Raw genomic sequence first — 19,643 nt, 5'->3', positions numbered from 1 at the left:
AAAAAAATGAAATATCCTCCCTATTTCGTAGACGGTGCTAATAAAATAAGGGAAATTTAAAAAAATGAGGAGAAAGAAACAGAGAAAGCACCGTCAGTGGGAGTATATAACTACCACCACCACCCACTAACAAACCAACCCGGAACTATCTCTGAATCACTAAACCCTTTCTTCTTCTCTCTCAAATCCACTCACTCTAAGAGAGAGACTAGTAAACACACAGTGAGAGAAAGAGAGAGAGAGAGAGAGAGCATTCCCTCCATTAATGCCTCCCTGCAACAAAGCGTGACAGAAAGAAAGAGAATCATAACTCCTTACCGTTTCGAATCAAAATCATTTTTTAAAACTATTTCAAAGATAATGGAGATGGATCTGAGCAAGGTCACTCTTGACATTTTCACGAAGCTTGAACAGAAATGGCTCTCCCACTGCGACACCACCAGGAAGACACGCATCCTTAGCATCGACGGTGGTGGAACCACTGCCATTGCCGCCGGAGCTTCTATCGTTCACCTCGAAGACCAGATCCGCCTCCAGACCGGTGACCCTCACGCTCAGATCTCCGATTTCTTCGACATTGTTGCCGGAACCGGAATCGGAGGCATACTCGCCGCCCTGCTCGTCGCCGACGATGGCTCCGGGAGACCGATGTTCACCGCCAGGGAAGCTGTGAAGTTCGTCGAGGAGAAGAACTCGGAGCTATTCGAGATCAGGCACACGGGAGTCTTCAGGAGGAGCCGGAGATACTCCGGGAGCAGCATGGAGAGGGTGCTGCAGGCAGCGTTTCGGAGGGAGGACGGTAAGGTGCTGACGATGAAGGACACGTGTAAGCCTCTCCTCGTTCCCTGCTACGACCTCAAAACCTCTGCACCTTTCGTTTTCTCACGCGCCGGCGCATCCGAGTCGCCGAGCTTCGACTTCGAGCTTTGGAAAGTCTGCCGTGCCACCTCGGCGACTCCCAGCATGTTCAAGCCGGTCAATGTGGTGTCGGTGGACGGAAAGACCTCTTGCTCGGCCGTCGACGGCGGTTTGGTGATGAACAATCCAAGTGCAGCCGCCGTCACGCACGTGCTCCACAACAAACGAGATTTCCCGTCTGTTAACGGCGTCGATGACTTGCTCGTCTTGTCCATAGGAAACGGTTCGTCCTCGACTCCAGGAAGGAAACTTCAGCGTAATGGAGACTGTTCCACGTCATGCCTCGTGGACATCGTGCTTGACGGAGTTTCCGATACCGTTGATCAGATGCTTGGCAACGCTTTCTGCTGGAACCGTACGGACTACGTTAGAATCCAGGTAAAGCTAATTTCTCAAATAAATAAAATATTACAAACAAAAACGAGAAAGAGGATTAAAAATGGATGTGCATGCAGGTGAGCGGTTTGACTAGCGGCGGAGATGGAATTGTGGGGCCGAGAAAAACGGCGGAGGAGTTGTTGAAAGAGAGAGGTGTGGAAACGGCACCGTTCGGAGGGAAACGGTTACTAACGGAAACAAACGGAGAAAGAATCGAGTGTTTCGTGCAACGCCTTGTTGCTTCTAGCCTCCCTCCAAGTCCTTGCAAGGAATCTGCCGTTAATCCTCTCGCTGACGGCCGTTAAATGTGTGTTTTTTTTTATTGTTATTTATTTAGGATCTAATCCCGTGATGTAAGTTTGTAAGCAAACCCAGGGTTAGCTTTTAACCCCGCATCCTCTTTTTTTTTTCTTTTTAATCTCCCGAGTTAATTAGCTTTTCTTAAAAGACTTAATAATGAATGATATAATCTACTTATTATTTACACTGGTGGAAAGAAAATAAACAGATATTCTTTCCTTGGATAGCCAGCACCAGAGTGTTCCAAATCTATAACTTGTCATTTTCATGCAATAGCAGTGAGCCAGTGACACAATGCGTATAATAGATAATAAATAAAAAATACAGCTCGATATAATAGTGAGAGCAATGTGATTCGTAAGTAGTCAACCATAGTAGTGGCGCATGCTTATTCTTTCCAACACATCCTTCGCATTCTCCATTCATTTTTACTGCTTTCATACCAAATTGAACCGTCGTTGTAACTAACTTCTGCTGTTTTTTTTTTCTTTCTAGCTATGTTCCATTACACATCAATTATTCAGCTACATACTGTTTATAGAAAATTCAATCTCATTTGGTGTCAATTCTATTAAATAACTGAGAAAAATTTATGCGATCTTTAGAGCATCTCCAATGTATAATTTCATTTTCTTTTCCAAAATGGAGTAAAAGTGAAAATGAAGTAAAATTACTCCAATCTTACTCCATTTTTCACTCCATATAAACAAACAAAAAATAGATTAAAAATGGAGTAAATTTCATTATGGAATGAAATATGAAGTTGGGTTGGAGCATTCTTTATTTCATATTCACTTTTACTCTATTTTAGAGAAAAATATAGAGTAGGGATGGAGATGACCTTATTAGAATGTGAGTGGATATCACAATTAGCGATATATTGAGTGGAAAGAGCATTTACTCTTATTTTAGTTTCCTTGATTGATATACATACATCTATTTACAAGTGCATTTGTAACTCACTCGGCTTATTTGTTTTTTTTTTAAACTAATTTTGACTCGACTTATTTGTTGATATATAGGGGGATTCTGGAGATTAGAATTCCTACTATAACTTATTCTACTTTCTCACAATGCATGTTGCTTATTGCATCCATAGTTTCGCTAAGATCAAATTACTTTAATAACACAATATATTATGACAAAATTAGCACACAAGAAGAGAAATAACTAAATTTACACTAACTAAAAGATAAAACAAATTAAGTATACTAAATCTTAAACCTTTATTATAAAGAGAGATTTGCTAAAAATGACTAAAAACTTGTTTTTAAATACAAAATTGTATTCCAAATTCAATCAAATGCAAAAGTAACCCAAAAGACTAGTAAAATTTCAACAATTTTTGTATGACTAAACAAAAAACTTGTATGTTTTACCATTATAATCCTCCGCGTGAGAATAATTCTTCGTAATTTTTTTTGTACAATAAATCTTTAAAATAATTTTAAACTTTTATAAAAATATTTGATGAGGACAAATTGAAATCATGTAATTATAAACATTTCTAAATGATGCAAATTTATATTTTCTAAAATTGAATTTTTTTTCAACATAAATGAATGAATGTAGATTGAGTCATGATATTCTTTGGTTTAGGTTTGGTAACATATGTTATAATATTGTTTGTATTTTTACGATTAGATTTCAAAATCTTAACTTTTAAAAAATAAAAAATAAATTTGATTTACATGTGTTTAGTTTTGTGTAAAACACTTTATAAGTTGATTTAAGTTTAATGAATTGTTTTTTTTGTTATTTGGTTATTTATTTGATTAGGTTAGGTTTTGAAAGACTTCCTAGAAGACTTCACTAGAAATCTTCTAAGAAGTCTACTCACATATTTCCGCCTAAATTTTAGTAGAATTTAGGTTTTCCGCGAAAAGCAAAGTTTTCCAAAAGTCTTCGTGAAGTTTTTTCATGTATTAAATCTTCCAAAATATATTTTGATAAGGAAAAAATTCAAATAATGTAAATGTAAACATTTATAAATGATGTAAATTTAATTTTACTACAATTAAATTATTTTCAACATGTATGAGTGAATGTAGATTGAGTCATGATAGTCTTTAGTTTAGGGTTTGATAACATATGTTATAGTATTGTTGGTATTTTTAGAGTTAGATTTTGAAATCTTAACTTAAAAAAAAGCACTTTGACATATATGTGTTTAGTTTTTTTTTTGTATATTAAACACTAAAATATAAATTTTTGTAATAAAATATTATTATTTTGTAATTTTTTATTTTTTTTTATAGTTTTTTATTTTACAGATCGAATCGGAAATTCGGTTGAAAATCTAATATTTCCGAATATCTGAGACCCTGAATATTCAGATGGTACGGATCAAATCGGATCAGATAACTGATTATCCAGATGAAACGGATTGGATCACGAATCCTCTAAAAACATGGATATCTGGTTCGTGCCCACTCCTGTTAATGACAAGTGCATTTGTAATTCACTCGACTTATTTGTTGATTTATTGGTAACTCACGAGATTAGAAATCCTACTAAAACTTACTCTACTTTCTCAAAATGCATACTGCTTATTGCATCCATAGTTTCATTAAGAGCAAATGACTTATATAGCAGACAATATATTATGACAAAGTTAGCACACAAAAAAGAAAAATGAATAAATTAACACTAGTTAGTAAATTATTCTAAACCTTAAACATTTATTATAACTCCCCTTAAACACTAAACTTAAACTCTAATCACTAAACTCAAACCTAGATATAAAAGATAAATGTATTTTTACTTTTAATTAATATTGTTTTAGTTTGTTTCCTTGTATACTATTTTAGGATAATAAATTACTTGACTGTTATTTTGTAAGGTATTTTTCTTTAACTGACTAATGAAATAACAACATGACTAGATCATGACCCGCCCGACCGGGCGGGTGTTTATTTTTTGTTTCAAATTTGTTTTGTTTATATTCATGATTTATTTGTAATAGTTAGTCTGTATTACATTGAGTAGTAACTGTATCCGTGTTAGTAATCATATTTTATGAACGATATTTAATATCAAATAGATAAAGTGGAAAATAAAAATGAAGATAATGATGCATTAAAATAAGAAATATAAAAAAAAACAATTTTGACAATTTAAAATATAATAAAATAAATAATTATGAGTTAGTATAATATATATGAAAAGGAAAATTAAGGTATAATTTTTTATTGAGATATATTTATTCTAAGGCTATGGAAATATAACATATTAAAATTTTGATTAAGAGTAGTCTAAGAATAAATAAATTTATGAACAATCGTAGTTACAATTTAATTAAAGGCTTATGTTTGTGTTAAATAGATAACTATTTGTGTGATTTTAATTTAAAAAGCCCAACCATTTCGAAAGCTCATCGAAATTAGTTAGAGATAAGAAACTCCTATCATTACGGTAGTCAGATCCAGTAAAAACTTTTTCACTGGTAATACTGATCTTATAGTAAAGTCCTGTTGGTCGATATTTTCCACCTGCTTTGGAAACCTTAAAATTCTCAACAACACGCCACTCTCCAATTGGAAAGTTACGTTGAGTACGAAACATGTGAGCTTTATTGCAGGATGCATGAATTTTACCACCCTGAAATTCACAAAATAGTATTAGAAAGTAATAGTATTGACAGATGGGAAATTTTGTGTATGAATGACTTACTGCTTCATCAGCTAAGACCATTTCAAATGTTTCTTCGGCATAGCTGGGGAGGGGGGGTTTGTTTCCACGAGTGTATCAGTTTCACTCGCACACGCCATGCCGACTTCCAAGGTTTGACATTGGAAAGCAAAGAGAAACTTTTGTTTAATGACATGATTGTTTGTTAACAATGAAATGTTTTGGTGAATATTGGTCTGAGGGAAACTATATATAATGGAGATATGGAACCCTAGGAATTCTAAATCTACACAACGCCCACTTTGCCCACTTTGCAAGTAAACCGAATATGCTGTGCATAAAAATATTTTTATTACCAAGAATATAGCTAATCGTTTGATAGAAATCAATTATCTTTGTTATGTTAAATATATTCTTGTTACCAATAATCGATAACTTTTAATTATTTAATGTTAAAAATAAATGTTGATTGATGCGCAAGGTTAGGGGAGGAATGATTTTGGTAACTAATTATATGCAATATATTTTTTTGGTAACATGAATATAGTATTGATATCTTTTTGGTTAAATCAGAATCGCTCTCCATTTTTTTCGATTTAATATATTTTTTCCGTAATTGAAGCTATTAAGTTTCTGAAAGCGATTTTCTATGTATTGATAATGATTAAATAGTTTAAAATTTTGAATATATGGGGATCAAATATTGTTGGTAAGTAGGATCCTGTGTGCACTCGGATTTAATCAATTCTGTTTTCAAATTTTGAACTTGTTGTAGAGACTTTCGCATGTAAAGCAAGGAAGAACTGATTTGGAAAAATAATTTATACCATATAATATTAACGTAAATACCAAAACAAATTACACAATATATTATTAACGTACATATAAATATTTCTGTTATAGTTTACAGTACCAGTAACATGATTTCAATGCTAATTAGTGTTTTGGAGGAATGTTAGATACTATATAATTATTATATGATATGAAAGAAGAATTGAATTGATGATTTACTTTGAAGTCATCCGATTTATAACATAACATTCCATCATGGTGAAGACTTTAAGTCATTGTTTCCGTTTTTGTAGTGTATAGTATAACATTAAATAATCGAAAAAGACAAGCTAATTTTAAGGAAAGAGTAATAATAGTTTCAGTGGCTTTCAAAAGTAATTAACATTAAAAATTCAGGGTTAGTTTAATTTTGTACTCCTGTTTTAATAGATTAGATATCCCATATTTTGTGATTGTCAATGTTAAAACTCGGTAAGCTACAAGAACCCTAAGATGTCTAAAAACAACAAAATATCGGAAATGGTAGTATGACAGACAATTCGGATGGCATAGATACTTGTTGTCGTATACGCTGCCAACTTAAAACAATTGCTTCAATTAATATGGTAAATATATAAAACAATCTTGAGCGAAAAATAACGAGATCTTCCCTTTGTCTAGCTGAATTATTGATGTTCAATGCATTTTCCTCGTCTTTTTTTTTTGTTCTTTAGTCACCAAAACACAATAAGGAAAAAAATAGACTCATATATATTAACAAATTATTTGACGATATCGTATCTTAATCCAAACCAAATTATTAATGTTAAACCTATTCGGTCGTTTGATTGAATAATTATTTCTCTTAAAAACAAAATAAAAGTCTCTCTCCTACCGGTTACGCCATTCAAGAGACAAGCCAAGTATTTGATACTTTGATTACATAATCTATACGCATGATTGACAAACGTCAAACAAAACTTATGTGCGTATGTTAATCAAACAATGTAGTGTTGTAAGCTTTGATGCAATGAATTAACAAAGTACCAGACAAATAATGAAAGAAAAGGATGCAAAAACTAATATACTTGTACTATATGCATTTGACAATATCAATTAATAATATCATGAGAAATACTGGAATAATAATTTGTTTTGTTATAGCCCTTCATCAATTCTTTCGTTTATACTCATCTCTTCAATTTTATATTTGCAAAAGCATATAGATTTATGCTTATTGTATGATGATGCGTGTATATTCGTTCATAAAACATTATAGTTCGTTAGCTCACGTCTTGCCCATCCCATTCATTTAAATTAGTATTGGCGTATATCAAGATTATCCTTACCCACCTAATTTGAATTTTTAAAACGAGAATGGCTAATTAGCCGGTAGTTAAAAGATTTAAGTGGATGGTAGAGCCACCATGACCTCAATAGATTGAATGTACAGCAACATCATAACCATAATCATAATTTTACACATTAATCAAAGTTTAACTATAGTGCTCAGACACAAACCTTAAGTCTTAACTTGTCGGTTTGAATATACAAAAATGCATCCTACCTTGAAGCAAATATAAATAACAAATCCAGGAAAGAAAATTAGTTATTATATTCATAAAGTAGTTGGTGGGAGACACTGTTCATTCTTTGATGATGACCAACGTAATTATTGAAAATTTTAAGCTAATTAATTAATATCAATGTCGCCTCGTGGGCCTTTCGTTTTCTTTTTTATCCATTACCGACAACTCCGTTTATAAATGCAGCAATATCTTTAAAGAAACTGAAGCAAACTATAAAGTCGTCTAAAATTCTAGCGGTGACTTTGATTTTTATAAATAAACTTGTATACAAAAAGTCGACTCGATAATTGTCCACGAACGGGGGAATATACAAGATATCCTGTCTTTGTTAGCATTAAAAGGCTTTCAAAACAACAAAAAATAGCATTGAAAGTAAATGTAAAACAAAAATTCGGAGTGGAGGTTATTAAGGACCTGACTGGTTTAAATGCAGCGGTTGCGGGAGTTTGTGGATGCGGATGGTTGCGGTTTCTAGCGGTTTTAAGAGATTTGTAGGACTGGTACTGCGATTAAAAATTGGTGCGTTTGCAAATGATTTATGAATGGTTAACTATCAAATGCGGTAACAGTCAAATAATAAATTAACAATATTTATATTTAATATAATTATAAAAATATCAAAAATCATAAAATTATAATAAATATAAAATTTATATCTAGGAAGTTATAATTTTAATTTTTGAAAATTTATTGATTTTTTTTATTATAAAATTTTATAATATTAATTAAAATATAATAGATATATTTTAACATTTTCATAATTTCAATTTGAAATTTTTTATTAAATATTTTTACTTTTATATATATTGTTTTAAAAAAAAAAGAAATTTTTTTTACTCTTTCGCAGCCGCCCACAACCGCAAACGTTAGCTGGAACCAACTTTTGAATTTATGAGATTTGAAGCGGTTTGAAACGGTTTACAGCAATTTGAATGATTGTTGCAAACCGCCGACAACCGTTACCAACCGCAAAAGCTGCGTTTGCGGGTGGTAGCGGAAAAACCAATCGCTCCTTGAGTCTCAAGGGTTTCTTCGTAGTTCTACAGTTACGGCTAAAGTAATTGAATAAAATAGGTTGGGCCATTTTATATGTTCGTATTTAATAGCTTGTCTTTTTAATAATTGGACAAAGTAAATAAGTAATATAATAAATGAAGGGGATAATACGATTATATGAATAGAACACCAAATTATTAGGGACCATATTCGTCCACCAATACCATGCTTTATTTTTATTCTTGTTTCAAATCACCATTATGCGTTGTGCCTCCAAATTTAAAGCTCGACCACTTTTCTTTTTAGAATTCGTGAATTTTTTTTTTTTGCAAAGCCACTATAGCGATATTGGGAGGGGTGTGTTTTTTTTCAACTTTTTTTTATTATTAATGCCCAAAATAAAAAAATACAAACTTTAATATACCGTAAATATTATACAATCTCTATTACATGTGTATAAATAAAACATAGGATTTAAATACGTATTAAGGAAAAGATTAGTAATCAGACAAAGCTAGCTCCGGTGGCTTATGACCATCTTCGCCGGCGAGATTACTCAACCAATACGCCGCTTTAATTTTTTCTTCTTCAACTTTAACCACCATTAACTGTACTCTTGATTATCACTTCCACCTTCAAACACATTCTTGAGACAAAAATCGAAGATAAAGATCCCTACAAACACCGATTGATAACTCTTAAAGAAACTCAATCAACTTTGAGCAAACCCTATATTAGACCATCTTCATATATGAGATGCCAATTTTGCTGAATCCCTCTGAAATCAACTGAAATAAACCAGAAAACTCGATCTTCCTTTTTTTTTTTTTTTTTTTTTTTTTGTCAAACATTAAACTTCATTAACTAAATTTCTGGGTTACAAGAGGGAATTAGCCATCCTCTTTGATCATTACAATAAAACATAAAAGCAACAGAAATTAAACTAGATAGATCTTCAAATGCCTGTAAATCTGAGACGAGTCTCGACTCCATCGATTGAAGGTTCACAGCATAGCCGGATGGTTGAAACTTAGTCACTTTGAAATGTGACGTTAGACACCAACCCCCACCTACGAAATACGACAAAGCGAATTCGATTGTCTCTTCTGGTCCCGTACAAACCTCTACGCAAGAGAACAAACTGGTGAGGAAGTTGGAATTTTTCATCAGAAATAATTCTGAGAGAACTCCTCTCCAAGAAAAGGAATGAGATGAAACAGATCTCTCCCTTTGACATGAGGAATGTGAAAATTGTCTTTTCCTGAGAAGGAAGAAAGACATAAGTGATCTCTCCTCTAATGGGAAGGAGGATGAAAGTGATCTCTCCCAGGCTGAGGAGGAAGTTGATGAAGCCTCTCGATATAACATCGAGTGAATACCCTTAGTGGTTTGATTATCACAGATAAACATACTTATGAAAATTGATGGGTTTGAAAAGGAGCCAACGTCCAGTACCGAACACAATTTAATAAAGCCCATATATTTACCACCGTGAAGATTGGAGAGTGGAACGTCGGTGGATCGGTGTTGCTCGGCCGATTCTTCACCGGTGGAGTCTTGCCTGCATTTCATTTGGCCTCCACTTTCAGGGAAGAGGCACTTAGCTGCGATAGAGGTCGTTGGCAGGTGGAGAAGCGGCGTTCGAGATCTGCTCGGGAAAGCACCGCACAGATCTATAGAGATTGGCGGCGAGGGAGGATAAGTCATGTCCTGTAAAGAGGCCGTAGTCTTCAAGAGGGGAACATCCAGTGGCTCTGGTGGAGGGTCCGGTGGGTCAGGCGGTTCTGGTGGTTGAGAAAAGTCGGGCAACTCCAGAGGAAGCGGCTTCGAAGTTGAACCCTTCACCTTCAGACTTAAACCAGAAGTAGCGACCTTGGAAACACAGTTTCTCATCAGGAAAATAGATCTTTCTAAAGGAAGAGCACAACCAGATGAGAAACACAATCTTCTAGGTTGCAAACGTTCTTCACCTATTGGTGAGAGGGTTCTTCGGGTAAACCCAGCAGGGGTCCCGAGAGTGAGAAGCATAGCTTATCAGGATGAAAGATCGGCGGAGAGGCTCTGGCACCACACGTCCATGCTAGATCGGAGTTGAAGCTTTTGTTGATGGCGGCCACCTTGGAAATCGTGCCTGAGAGGAAACGCTAGGGCGAACTCTCTTCGATAGCATATAGTTAAAGACGCAAAACTCTCTTGCGCCGCACTCGATCTTCCTTTACATCTAAGAAACTATCTCCAATAACATATAAAAGGAAAAATATTTATACTCATAGTAAAGGGGACTGAGGATAACCGGGGAAAAGAGGACTCCTGACTCAGTCACATAGAATATAAATTAAGATGCGGAAAGGGTTTAGATCCGCTAATCAAAAAGTAAAGATCTGCTAATCGGAAAGTAGAGAGATCCGCTAATCGGAAACAAACAGCCGATCTAGAGATCGAAGGTAGTTTACAACAAAAAACAAAAGGGATTAATGACCGGCGGCAAGAAAACCACCGGCCACTTGAACAAAAACTCTGTTTTGTAAAACTTTTTAGAGAAAAATCAGAAGAAAATCAAGAGAGAGGTCCGGAAGAGTGTGTTTTGAAAATAATTGAGGACATTCCTTTAACGAAAATTTTATAATAAAAAAAACAAAAAGTCTGTGATCTAGAATAGGAAGATAAGCTTAACGTTATGACTTAAGTACCAAAACAAACAAAAAAACTTTACGTTTTCTGTTTATATCTCATCAATGGCGTGGAACCACCACATTCCTTGTGTAGTTAACACTACAATAAATTAAATTAATTATCCCTTCACTTCTATTTTCTTCTCTCTCTTATATTGTACCAAGTACCAACATCAGGTAACTAAATTCTGGTTTGAAAAATGTGTCAGCTTAGGGACAAACTGATGACTTTTTTTTTTGCCAACCAAACTAATGATTAAAACTTGTACATTTAATAGAATTACTTCCATTATATAAACTTAGTTCACAATGAGGACTCAAGTTTTGTACTCCCTCCATTTTTCTTTTATATTTAAAGTTTTAGAATTATGCACATAAATTAAAAAAATATTTAATTTTCTAAACAAAAACATCATTTATTATTCACCTACTCCCAATTCAACCAATAATAAAACAAAAACTATAATATTATTGGTCATCTTGCATTAATTATTAATAAATTTTACACAGAAAATTGAAAACATCAAATAATTTGAAACAAAAACATTCCTCTAAAACATGTTGAAATAAATGGAGGGAATAATATTTTGATACATTCGTTAGTACGTGCATTTTATATTTTATTCGTTATATGTTGAAACTGGAAACTGGCGATCCAAACTTTTGTAAAATATTTTACAAATATGTTGAAATAGTTTTATAATTTTCCTCAATCTTTTATTTTCTATACGTTTAATTATAGAATTTCACAGTAACCGGCTCTTCTGAAAGTTATTTTATAAATATTCATATGAATGTAACATTTACTGTACATTAATAAGTAGGCCTGAAACTTTTATCCGAGATCCGGATTCGTTCCGGATCCGATCCGAAAATCCAGATATCCGGAGGGGCCGAATCCGGATCCGAATAGTAAAATATTGGATCCGTCAAAACCGAATCCGGATCCAGATATCTTGATTTTTTAGTCCGGATGTTTGGATCCGTAAGTTTTACTAATAATTATTTCAAAAAGTAATATATATATATAAAAACTAACTTTATTTAATATATTTTCATTTTTATAATAATATATGTAAATTTTTGTAATATTATACATAGAAATAATTAAAAACATTATATATTTTTTTTAAAAAAATTATTTTAAATATTTTATATATATATTATTATTATTATTTTTATTTATTTTAAGGATCTAAATCCGGATATCCGCCGGATATTACAATTTTTAGAAGGATATCCGACACTCGGATATCCGAGAACCCCGGATCCGGATAAGGATAGTCAGATTATGGATCCGCCGGATAAAGATCCGTATCCAGATAGTTTAAAATTGCCCGGATACCCGATCCGTCCCAGACCTATTAATAAGTATTATACCAATATTTAACATGTTATACACTTTGGAATAACAAATATAAACAGCTATTTCTCTTATAAAACATTTACTCAACTTTATATATAATGATTTTATTATTCTAGTAATCTTGAAACAAATATATTTATAGTTTTTTTTTGTCGTCTACCCATCTAAGCTAGATCAAGTGGAGAACATACGAGCCGATTCTCCGAAGAGCATCTTTATCTATCCCGGTCTGATCTATATGGGAAAAAATAGCCTATGGTCCTTGCATCATTTGCTAACGCATCCAGCCATTTCGACTCCGAGGAATATGAGACATGCTCACATCCTCGAAGTCCTCCAGTAACCTTTGGAAGACCTCGATCTCTTTCGCGAAGGATGGCCAATCCATCGGGTTTGTAGTCATGTCCACTAAGTCCGAGCAGTCCGTCTCGAACCGTACCGAAGTTATCCTCTTGTCTCTCATACATGAGGCTGCTCAAAGTAAACATCCCATCTCAACATGCAAAGTTGTGAGGTTCCTGTTACACACCCGTAATCCGAAGTATTTTGAGCCCATTTGATCTTTAAGACTCCACCTAAGCCACTGACGCTGCCATTATTGATCCATGATGCATCAATTTGACAAGTAGGGATTCAAAGTATCCAAGAGAGCACTATCTCAACTTCTGTAGCAGGGGGATCGTCATGATCCTCATTTGCTTCCTCTTGTTCGTTAGCTTTCCTCCAACATTCTGCCTCAAGAGATTTGTGTTGGAAAGTGTCGATTGGGGATACGTCTTTCGCATTAAAGAGTTTATCATTCCTCGCCTTCCAAATATACCAACAGATCCATGGAAATGTATCGAATTGTAGTCTCAGAAGAGCCACCTCTTTTCTCTTCCAAAAAAGAAAGTTCTTGATATATGGATGCACTCGGGGAGTAACCGGGAAGGATCGGGTAGTCCGATAAAGCCCAAACCTGAAGGACTATATTCAGGGCCGTCTTTTAGCACGTGCAAGTAGAGCGGTCGAACAGGGTCCAAAATTTTAGAGGGCCCATAATTTTTTTATTTTAGTAATAGCTATAAATTTAAAATCATATATTGATTAAAAATCAGATAACTATATTTAATTTAATTTTCATATTTATTAAACAATATATATATAAATTACAAATTTGATTTTTTTTCCATAACCAACAAAAATTGCAATAAGTCAGGAATAAATTAACATTTATATCAATTATATATTTTGGGAAGTAAAAATAGTTGTTGGTGTTTGATTTAATATTCAATGTAAATTTAGAAAGTTAATATTCTAATTTGATTATATTTATAAAACTATTATTAATTAGTGATTGTAAATAAAGAGGAAAATATATAATTTTTCATCAATTTTTATAAAAAATAGTAAACACTAGTCTATCAAGAAGAAAACTGAGGAGTCTCCACGGTTTTTTTTGTCTAACCACTATCTAGATTCTATTGTTTTGTTAGTTTTTTCTATAGATTATAACTCTTGATTGTGGATAGAAAAAGAATCAAAAGAAACTGAAAAATTCGTAGTTCCGAAAAGATGTTTTTCATAAGTTTTCAATTATAAAAGAAAAAGATGTTTCTTCCACTCAAATTAGATTAATGTATTTATTATATATTTTAACAATATTATCAGAAAAACATAAATTATTTTAGATTATTATAAAGAGTCTTGTTTTTTTTTGAACAGGGTTTCGTAGAGTTTGAGACAGCCCTGGCTATATTTATAGTTAAATGATCCGTTACTAGCTTACTAATACATTCATGACGTGGATGACTGATTTGTTTGAAAGTACGACTAGGGACCCATGCAATTGATATATTTGGTTACGAGATATTATCAAGTGATTTCAGGTCAGCTAGCCAAAACTATTTCACATATTAAGTCGAATTCCTCTCATGGCTCCGGTCTCCCGCGTCTATAAAGGTCGTAATCCTGCGGAAGCTAGCGGCCCACGAGCTACGGTTCTTTTTAAAAAAACTAAAGGTACGGCGTCTTTTCAAAACTAGATAGGGGAGTAAACACTTCGGTCTTCTTCTGTTAATCTATTTGGCTGCGATATATTGAATGAATGAATGTATATTCCATCTGTCGTATTTCTTTGGCCGCTCTGTGTTTCCTTTTTTTTTTTCTGCCAGAGCGTTGCGGACTTAAAATTCTACATATGTAATCATTCTCATTTTTTTTTTGTTAACATGTAATCATTCTCATTAATAACATGATATTTACAGTTTAGCAAAAACAAAAATATTAAGTCGAATAATTAGATGGATCCATATGCAAGTTCTAGACCATATAATAATGCAAGAACGTCCCATATCATACATATAAATATATATCATTAGTATATTCGAACAACTTTTTTTGTTTTTTTTTGAGAAAGGGATAGCTTTAAACAACTTTTATTGTTGGAAGTGAACCTATACTACAATTTATTTATACAAAATGCAAAATGGGCATCAGTAAAGTAAGTTAACAAAGGTTAAAATATTATATAACCGTAAATAAAATAATGTTTAAGACTGAAGGTGTTTTTATGAAACTGACAATTTAGTATTTAGTAAATACTATTTACTGATATCATGAACTAAACTATTCGGTACTTTTAGCCAACAAAAAAAAAACAGTTTTATTTGTTTTGATGAGAATGCATATTTTTAAAAATATATAATAATCGTAAGTCACATTATCAGATAATATTTTGTTGGTATTAGACTATAAGTTAAAGTGAAATCGAGATATTACAGTGACTATCATGTAAATGTCTTATATTATATCTTATTGGATATCTATATTTATGCAGTCTTTGTACTGAATATCCTCCTAGGGCAACTGACACTGATGTATAACAATTCTAGCATCCTAACATCAGTGATTACATTAAACATTTTTTCACAGAGCATTGCTATATATACTCATATTTTTAGCATAAATATGTTGACTAGAGTTTGGAACTCAAAAAGAGAAGAGAGCAAAAAAAATAACAACACACGTCTGGCCTTTCGTACTTCTCAGTTTTTCTTTTTCCCCTTTAGTGAATTATTTTCTTAAAGATATAAAGTTGAATATGTAATTTTAAAGTGAAGTCAGTGGCTCGAATATAAAAAAACATTACATGGATCTTGCTAAGATTTTGTCTTCTTTATTTTTTTTTCTTTCTATAAGACACTTTGTTTTCATTTTATTTTATTACAGTTAAAAGGCAATTTGTGTGTTAGTGTTTGTTTACTGTAAAAAAAAAGCAAAAAAAAAAAGAGTTATGTCGTGTAGCGACGACAATGGACATAATAAGAGCACCCGCAATGGTGTTATTCTAAGGGGAGTCCTTAGAAAAAGTGTATTTTGATTTTTTAAGTATTATTATTTATTTTTTTCTTTTTTAAATAAAAAAATAAATATCAACCAATTGCGGGTCGCCACATGTCGTCGGGACTCGCAAATAGTGCAAGGATTCACTAAGAAAGAGTCCTTATTTAGGAATTTTAAGGATTGAATCCTTAGCTTTTGGTGGGGTCTACCGATTATTTAATTATTTTTTCCTAAGGACTTCCCCTTAAGGATTTCCATTGCGGATGTTCTAAGGACGAAGCTCTGGCAGAAACCTTCCCACTCGGGCCCATCTCTGCATTGAAAAACCTATTTTACTTTCTAAGCATAAAATTCAGTATTTCTGTACTTCTTGATTCCTAAATATAAAATATTGAGATAATACACACATATTAAAAAGATATATATTTTATCTAAAAATATCATTAAAACTATAAATTAATAGTATTAAACCAATTACAAGTTGACAAAAAAAAACCAAAAAATAAATTATTAAATATAATTAGTAACACTGTTTTTAATAAAGTAAAAGCTTACCTAAAAAAATAAAATATCTTATATATTAAAACATCAAAATTCTTTAAAACAACATTCATTTAGGAACTGAGACCTCCGTTCCTAAATATAAGATATTTAGATAAAAACATACATATTAAGAGAACTACATTTTATCTAGAAAATTACAATACTAAAAGCCAGATATCCTGAAATTCTAAGCTGTCCACGTCACTAAAAATATTCCTCCAATCACAATATTTCGTTTTGACACGTCAGATGATATATCTAAACTCACAAACACAAAACTCATCATTTCATTTAATATTTAATATTTATTCTGATGTGCTTTTTTTTTTGCAGCCCAACAGGACCATCACAATACTGCAAAAGTTCATCGTCTCCGCGACCTCGAAACATCTCGCGACTCTTCAGGTCATCTCGGTCGCGGCTCCAAATGATCTTTGGTGGTCTAACCGCGATTGCCTCCCTCCATTGTCGTGACCAAGCTTCTTTCGCGGCGTGAGCCCGCGTGATCGTTTCACCGCCGCGGCCTCCTAAACTCGCGACCAGAAGCCACAGTGTCTCCTAGCTTCCAAAAGTCGTCGATCTCACTTCCAATTGCAGAATATCTCAAACTGCGGCAGCCAATCTGTGATTTGTCCTTCATCAAAGCGACGATCCAAATCCCGTGAAGAGCTTGAGAATGGCTGATCTAAGTGTGGAAGACACTCGATCTAATTGTCTTCAGAGTTCTTCATTCCCTTCATCTCTCTGGCGACCAAAATTTGGAAACGTTACGTTACCTATACACCCTCATTACAAAGGTACTCTTACATCCCTAGAACATCGTTCCACTCAGTTCATTAAAATCCTCAATAAACATAATATTTGCAGTATAATGGCTAATTCAGTTGTTCTTCTTGGTGTTTTAAACACCAGCAGCTGTTCTTCCTATGTCGAGGTGTGTTTGCTCTGATTCTGGGAAGTTCGAAACGTCAAACGCGGTGGTCCTTGATTCGATGGTTTTTCCGATCTCTCCGAAGTAAAGCATCTCAACTTTAAAATTTGTTCTTGAACGGAGAACTTGGGAGAGGTTGGTGTTACCTTCTACCCTCGATGACGTTGGTAATGTTGCTCAGCTCTCTACTCTTTTTGGTTCTATACATAAGAAAATTGTGTACTTTATGAATGAAAGGCCTCTTTTTTGTAGCTCAGATAAGAAGAACACATGGATGATGGATCTGAATGAGAATCTTTACTTCGGAGAGCAAGACAGAAACCATAAAGGGATTATGGTTTTGGGGCATTGGGAAAAATGCTATTGATGAAGCAGATGTAATGATTACTTTTGTATTGTAAGTGTTACTGAGACTTTTTGTAAAATTAATCTTCTTAAATTTTGAATTAATTTATCTCTTAAACTGCATAAACGTGAAGGAGGGTGTTGAAGAAATCAAGTGGCAAACATACACGGGAGAACTCACACCAACGCAAGAAAAAACTAAGGAGAAAGTATTGAAACTGTTGGATAAGGTTAGTTTCTTTCATTTCCTCTGTATCATACTTAAGTTTATGTATTTTGTAGAGCGTTCCACCTCTTCATCATAATTCATAAATACTTGATGCAGGTTTTGAAGACTCACATGACATGGCCTCCCCAATGCCACCAAGATACTGTGTTTTCGGGATTCAGTTTCACTTCTCTCACGCATATTAGATCACCACTAGCTAATTTTTTTGATTAGGTGAGTTAAACCACTAAGAAAAAACGTCATCATCCTCTTTACATGTACGATTTATGATTTTTTTTTATCAAACCTTTGATTAAATTAAGCTAGAAAGATAGAGTTCAACACCCGATGGTGGGTACAGAGTAGAGATTACATGCTGATTTAGCAAGACGATCAGCAATAAGTAATAACATTATCAAGTCTTGGAACAAAAGAGAAAGAGATAGATTCAAAGGAACTACTCAACATTGATATATCATGGAGGTACGACTTATGATTAAACTCTCAAGTTAGGATGTACATTTCTAATTTTCCAGACACTACTGTGTATAGTTTGGTATGTATTGTCTTTCTATTATTTCTCTGTGTTCCCCTCCATCTCAAGATGCGCTTGCAGCTGATGGAAGCAAATAGTTCCACGGGCTTACTCTGAAGGCAGAAGTTGTGAAAGGTATTCAATGAAAGCATCATATAAAATTGTTTTTTGGTTTTACTGTTAAAATTGCAACCCGTATCTTTTTTGCTTCTTCTATGAAAGGAGTATTCCACATATATAACTTGCAGGTTTAGGACGGAACACAGTGCAAGAAAGTCGAAACAAAAGAAGGTCAAGGATCTTATCACCAGGGCCTATAGAGGCATAAACTTCCTTTAACACAATATTCGAGCCGAGAACAGCAAGCCCGTGGGACATAAATCTGAGGTCTACAGGCTGAAATGGTCTCACGGTGATACAAAGAATGAATCCGGAGGCAAATTAAATCAGCTCATCTGTAACCTTAGCTGAAGCTCTACAATTTATTTGTTCCATTTGTGTGACCAGAGTTAATATGATTAAAGAATATTAATATGATTAGAGAAAAAAGCTATGTTCTGCTTATAAGCCAATAGCTAAAACATGGACTAAAACTATAAAATGGTCTCAGCAGCCACTTTTATTTTTTCTGAACAAAAAAACCAGAATTCGAAAGAAAACAAAATTGTAAGTTATAAAATAGAAGAAGGGAACACCTCTTAGAACACTTCTGATAATAACTGTCTGAGTATATGATAATGTTACTCACTCACAAATGTACTCCGAACCAAAATTTACCAACCTTAACAATAAGATAAGGAAAAAAAGGATTACAAAAACAATGGCTCTAATGTTGGATCGACCAACTAACTTCAAATATATGACTTCCAATATAAGATTGTTTCGTGTGTTCCGTTCGTAGTCTTGGTTTTGTTTGTAAAAGTTGGAATTAACCATCAAAATTGAGAAGTATGCATAGATAATAATATGCGTTCCAAGAAAATAGCATAGCTAATATGAAATATAATTTCTAATCTTTACATTTTTACCCAAAAAAAAAATATATATATATATATATATATTTATATATAGATGAAGTTCATATGTTAAACCATTTGTTTAATTACTTTTCTACGTTACTTTAGGTGAAAAATACAG

General features: G+C 33.3%; 1 protein-coding gene and 1 long non-coding RNA gene across 6 annotated transcripts; both read left to right on the top strand.

Annotated features, from left to right (window-relative positions):
• The first annotated feature begins 105 nt into the window (after positions 1 to 105).
• Positions 106 to 1,780, top strand: LOC106444940 (probable inactive patatin-like protein 9). The gene is made up of 2 exons (XM_013886380.3): positions 106 to 1,296; positions 1,374 to 1,780. The coding sequence occupies exons 1-2, from the start codon at positions 361 to 363 to the stop codon at positions 1,599 to 1,601; spliced, it is 1,164 nt and encodes a 387-aa protein (XP_013741834.1). The 5' UTR covers positions 106 to 360; the 3' UTR covers positions 1,602 to 1,780.
• A 14,991-nt stretch (positions 1,781 to 16,771) lies between these two features.
• Positions 16,772 to 19,130, top strand: LOC106444939. Of its 5 annotated transcripts, none has more exons than XR_001288371.3 (7): positions 16,772 to 17,284; positions 17,403 to 17,585; positions 17,676 to 17,815; positions 17,898 to 17,993; positions 18,089 to 18,205; positions 18,295 to 18,641; positions 18,755 to 19,130. It is a non-coding gene; the product is annotated as an uncharacterized LOC106444939 (long non-coding RNA). The 5 variants fall into 5 exon arrangements; XR_007339222.1 differs by having other exon boundaries at positions 16,773 to 17,284; positions 17,400 to 17,585; positions 18,299 to 18,641; XR_001288369.3 differs by having other exon boundaries at positions 16,776 to 17,284; positions 17,671 to 17,815.
• Positions 19,131 to 19,643: the final 513 nt, after the last annotated feature.

The sequence above is a fragment of the Brassica napus genome, chromosome A4, assembly GCF_020379485.1.
Source record: "Brassica napus cultivar Da-Ae chromosome A4, Da-Ae, whole genome shotgun sequence".
NCBI classification, from domain to species: Eukaryota; Viridiplantae; Streptophyta; class Magnoliopsida; order Brassicales; family Brassicaceae; genus Brassica; species Brassica napus.
This window is presented reverse-complemented; position numbering and strand designations above follow the sequence as displayed.

Bases quoted from the DNA above. Each gene is read 5' to 3' on its own strand.
- LOC106444940 (XM_013886380.3), top strand. From the start codon at position 361: ATGGAGATGGATCTGAGCAAGGTCACTCTTGACATTTTCACGAAGCTT. The intron at 1,297-1,373 runs GTAAAGCTAATT...ATGTGCATGCAG, and splicing joins CGGACTACGTTAGAATCCAG to GTGAGCGGTTTGACTAGCGG.